General features: G+C 52.4%; 1 protein-coding gene across 1 annotated transcript in view; it reads left to right on the plus strand.

The window, feature by feature from the left end:
- LOC307237388 (homeobox protein Hox-B9a-like) overlaps positions 1–4,239 on the plus strand; it is a gene marked incomplete at both ends in the record, with an annotated part of 11,797 nt that extends 7,558 nt beyond the window's left edge. The window contains one exon of the mRNA XM_080010101.1: positions 4,004–4,239. Coding sequence (XP_079866227.1) covers positions 4,004–4,239 — 236 coding nt within the window. The remainder of the gene's footprint in view (positions 1–4,003) is intronic.
- Positions 4,240–5,189: the final 950 nt, after the last annotated feature.

Below are 5,189 nucleotides of genomic sequence, written 5' to 3' on the forward strand. Positions count from 1 at the left end.
CCGCGGCTCCCGGCTCCTCAGCTCGGTTTGTCATTGTCTGTGACAGCTGGAGCCGGGGCTCCTCTCTCCGGGGCTAATGAACGGTCCTGGAGGCGATCGTGCACTTGGGGGAAGGCGAAGCACCCACTTTAAGCGTGACAAAGCCCCCTCTTCTCACCTCTTAGCGGCCGATGTTACCGTGCGTCGGGGCGAAATCGAGAACCCGGCGCTTGAAAGTCGGGGCAGGCGGGATCGGCTCCAGACGTCTGTGCACGGATTGTATTCGCCGATGACGCGTTTCCGGGGGGGGGGGGGGGGGGGGTCCCCTCGGCGGGGGACGTCCCTCCGTCCAACCTGCGCCTGTCAGGCTGCAGTGACACAAGGCAGGTAGCCGCAGATCTCCATCTGCCGTTAAATAACTTAAGATGCTCTTTGCTTAATGCATCCGCAACCCGATTGAGCTTTGACCATGTTCAGCTTGCTCACTTAAATGGCATAATACACAAATATACTTTTAAGATATCACATGCGACTCTGTGCCTGGAGATCACGCCGGGGAGCTGGCAAAACACCATCGTGCCAGGCTGAATGTTGGTATTAATACCGAGGACATGGGTTTCAGATTTAGCAGCGAGACTCAGAAGTGTTGGTGAAGATACACATCCTCCGGTGTCTTGATGCCGTGGCCTGACACACACACACACACACACATAAACACACACACACACACACACACACACACACACACACACACACACACACACACACACACACACACACAGAGAAACACACTCACACTGTACGGCTTCTATGAAGGCCTTCTCTCTTTTTCGCAAACACACATACTTAATATTCATCCTTTCACTCTCTCTTCTTCCTCTCTCTGTGTCTCTCTCTCTCTCCCTCAGCACACACACACACACACAAGCACGCACACACACACACACACACACACACACACACACAAGCACGCACACACACACACACACACAGACGCATGCACAGGCCTACGCCCATAGACCCCCCCCCCCCCCTCCAAAGAAAATCCCATTCAACGTGTCATTTTCTATCTTTTGTGTCAAAGCCTCTCCAGGTCTGGCTTTCCCCGTGACTTTGCAGCGATAAGATCGTCGCTGCTCCGTCCTAAATCAATTGACACAGGATGCACTAACAGAGGATACAAAAAAAATAAATAAAAATCTCGTCTGAAATCTCTCCCCTCTCGGAGAGACCTGAGACTCTGCCCGCTGTACGGACGGCGGGTGATTTGCGAGGCTTTGCACGGCGAGGGAGGGAAGCAAATTCGTCTTCAACCGAAGGATCTCCACTTTGAAAAGAGGAAATTTAAATTGTGACAAATAAGCGAAGGGGTCGACAATGCCGCAGTGTCCCGGGCCCAGTACTGTGCGTCGCCAGCTAACCTAAACAGATCACAGTGGCTGATTCTTTCCACCTTCCAATAATAATAACCTGCCTGTCCATATGTTTTATCACTTCACTCCCCCTCTGAGTTATACATGTTTCATTAATCCTTACGCCGACCGTAGTTTTCTTGCCGGGGCCCACAATAGCTTCTATTATGCTAGCTTGTGCTTTTCCCACATTTTTTTTCAGTCTGCAGTCTCCGACCAGTGACGAATTTCTCTGGCAATAAAATCAGAAATAATTTTCCGAACCGACATCAGTATCCAGGCGTAGACGCTGAAAAACAATGTGGTCTTGTGTCACAGTTGAAATGCAGTGGGGAAACTCGAGCATTTACGCTGCCACTCAGGGCAACGCGCTTTAATGGGCAAACCCCCCTCCGTGGGCAGAGCTCCGCCCCGCAGGGGGCGCCGGTCCAAAGTCACGTTGCCACGGGAATAGCTAATCCAAATGTTTTCCTTCCTCCAAATTTCCCAAGAAAATCGCAACCCCTGATATCAAATGATCAATGATGCCCGGCGGTAGGTTTGCGTGCGTCGAGACATTGGGCCGATACGAGGATTGCGCCTATTTTACGTTCACACATTCCCGGGGCGGTTCAAAATGGCTGCCTTGCGAGTGTTTGGACCCGGGTCAGCGGTCTCCGGGGCAACGCGATGCAGGCCCCGTGTTCTCTGCGGGCGAGGTGCCTCTGTGCCTCACAGAGGGAGCGCCAAAGAGCTTTTAGCCCAACGCCAACGCCAAGCATCCCCGACAACTGTGCGCCACTAATTACATTGCTCTGAAACCCCCAGAGACAGGGGCGGGGACGGAGGGAGAGACCGATGAAGAGATTGAGGAAATGAAGGAGAGAGACTCGGCGTGGGGGGGAGAGAGAGAGAGCTCTACCACTTCTGGAGAGAAGAAGCAGAAGAAAGGGACGGAGGGAGAAAGGAGGGGGGCGGCGGAGAGCGAGCTGAGGATCACGCGATCACAGAGCGCACAAGGGGAGAGCAAAAGGGTTAAATCCAACGTATAATTCATAATTTGAACTTTGGAGGAACCGGCGTCCAAGAAGCTCTCCTGTTACTTTGGACGTTTGGTGAAAACTGTTATTTTACCTTGCGGGACATTTCATCCACCCAAGGAAAGTGTGGTGCTTTTAGTGTGCTCGGGCTTTATTCAATAACCCCTTTTTGCAGCATTATGTGTCCAGTTAAATCCCCTCTGCCTGACTCATTTCATTAACAAAATATGAACAAAATAATTGAATTTCCTCCTGTAAAAGGATGCCGAGCAAGTCAAACGTGTGTGGATGAAACTATGGGAAACACAATAAGAGCAAGACGGCGGAAAAACAGAGTTTTAGCCTCTCCGTGAGGAGGGCATCAGCCTGTGACCATGTAGAGTCGCAGCAGGTGCTGCGGGCTCAGGGTTCACTGCGTGCGCCTTGACAGCACCACCCTCACAGGTGCCTCCGCCCTCTGCTGCACAGCGGGCTCTGGGACACCTTCGCTTTCCACTTTTTGACGTGTTCAGTTTAAAGGACGATCTTGAACCCGCCGACCATAGATTACCGGTGTATAGGACCGACGTTACGACATCATTGATACGTCTGCTGCAATAAGAAAACGACGCAAATATTTGTCTCAAAAGCAGGAGAAGGAATTTGCGTGTTCTCATTGTGGCTTGGTGGGTTGGATGAAATGCAAATGCAAAGTCGCAATATATGTTTTTTTTTGTTTTTTTTGTTTTGTTTATGAACGTATTTACATCAGCTCGGCAGCACTGCGTAGACACCCTCACTTCAACTCAGTTGTCAGGAAAACTCAGAACCTGACGCCGGTCAGAGGCTTGGTTGGCATCGGGTTCTGGTCCATCTGGCTCTGGCCCGTTTATCCTCATTCCCCAGGAATTGTTGCCGAAGAATCGAGGAGTCATTGTCTGTGGGTCATTTATTTTTATTTTTATTGTTTTTACTTCAACCAGTATCAGGAAAGCTTAATTAAATGTAAAAACGGCAACACGCGGTTAAGCGCGGATCCCTCGTGACGTGAGGACAGTGGATAGACAGTTGTTGCTCTGCATAACCATTTAATAACCACGCGTGTTTCAATTTAATCGCTGTAATTTTCCACCTGGGGGGGCTATGTTCGGACATGCGCGCGCCTCGCCTCGGTTTGGCGCGGACGCGGCTTTCACGCCGGACGCCCGGCTGCGTCTCACCGCGGGAGTTACGTAGCCGCACGGGGCGGATTGTTCGGTATGCAAATATTTGAAAACGCTTTCGACGTCTTGATTTATAGGGTGGAGGAGGGAGGGGTGGAGGTGGTGGGGGGGGGGGGGGGGGGTGAGAGACAAAACAACGTCAGAAATCTTCAGGTTCTTGTATTTTTGTTTGTTTTTGTTTTATTTATTTATTTACATTTTGTGTGTGTGTGCGTGTGTGTGTGTGGCTGGCGCCCCCTGCGTCTCCGCCTCTCTTTCTGAAAATCACGCAGGAGGAACAAAAAAAAAAAAAACCCGCTTTGATTTACAGGCCCAATATTCCGTTTCCAGTGTGCGCGCGTCTTAACGTCTGGTTCTCTCCACCCCCCCCCCCCCCCCCCCCCTCTCACAGACGACCCCTCCGCCAACTGGCTGCACGCGCGCTCCTCGCGCAAGAAGCGCTGTCCCTACACCAAGTACCAGACGCTGGAGCTGGAGAAGGAGTTCCTCTTCAACATGTACCTCACGCGGGACCGCAGGCACGAGGTGGCGCGCGCCCTCAACCTGACGGAGCGACAGGTGAAGATCTGGTTCCAGAACCGGAGGATGAAGATGAAGAAGCAGAGCAAGGACCAGCCCAAGGACTAGACTGTAGAGGGGGGGGGGGGTTGGGTAGAAACGCGCGCTCGCGACCGCTCAAAACCCTGTGTGGGACTTTCACTGTGAGGACGACCCCCCCCCCCCCCCACACACACACACACACACACACACGCACGCACGCACGCACGCACACACAAGTACGTACGCGACGGGGCTGGCTGTCCGTCCTTCCGGTCTAGTCAGCGGATAATGGGAGCGTCGATCGGTTCGAAAGGTGATCGACAGCAGCCCCCGGGAACGCGCGCACGCATCACTCGATCCTTCGAACGCCACGCCCCCCGCGTCGCGCGTCCGAGCTGTTTAAAAAAAAAAAAAAAAAAATACACGAGGCCATTTTTATCTTTATTTTTTATTTTTTTTTTGTTGTTTTTTTGGGGGGGGGGGGTTGTTCGCCGCGTCGCCGAAATCCTCCCCGGGGGCCAAACTGGAATTGCCAATAAGGAGGAGTCGGAGCGGTTGACGGATTCCACCCGATGTGGACGTGGATGGAGGGATGGAAGGATGGTAGGGTGGATGGAGGGTTGGGGACGCCATTTTCATCTCAGACCCCGCGGTTCTGAAGAGCAGAAGAGCAGTCCCCACCCTCACATATGGCTGCAAAGGGGGTCTAGGAGAGGGAGGGAGGGAGGGAGAGGTGGTGGGGGGGGGGGGTCGTCTCTCCTAGTATTAGTTATTTATTGCTCCGCCGCTGACACCGGTGCTTCGTCAGGGAGGTGCTGAAACCGAGTTTTCACGCGGTCATTAATAAACGCGCACAACCGGAGAGGCGAGAGGAGGCGGTTCGTCGTGCGGTCCTCCGCTTTTTTTTTTTTGTTTTTATTTATTTTTTTATTTTATTTTTTTACTTTTTTCCCCCCTCCTTCTTTCATTAGTTTCGCTCCCGTTCCTTCCGCTCTCGGACGAGATGGATGTGTAGTTGCCGGCGGTTTCGATACAGG

The sequence above is a fragment of the Zeus faber genome (assembly GCF_960531495.2).
Source record: "Zeus faber genome assembly, chromosome: 11".
NCBI classification, from domain to species: Eukaryota; Metazoa; Chordata; class Actinopteri; order Zeiformes; family Zeidae; genus Zeus; species Zeus faber.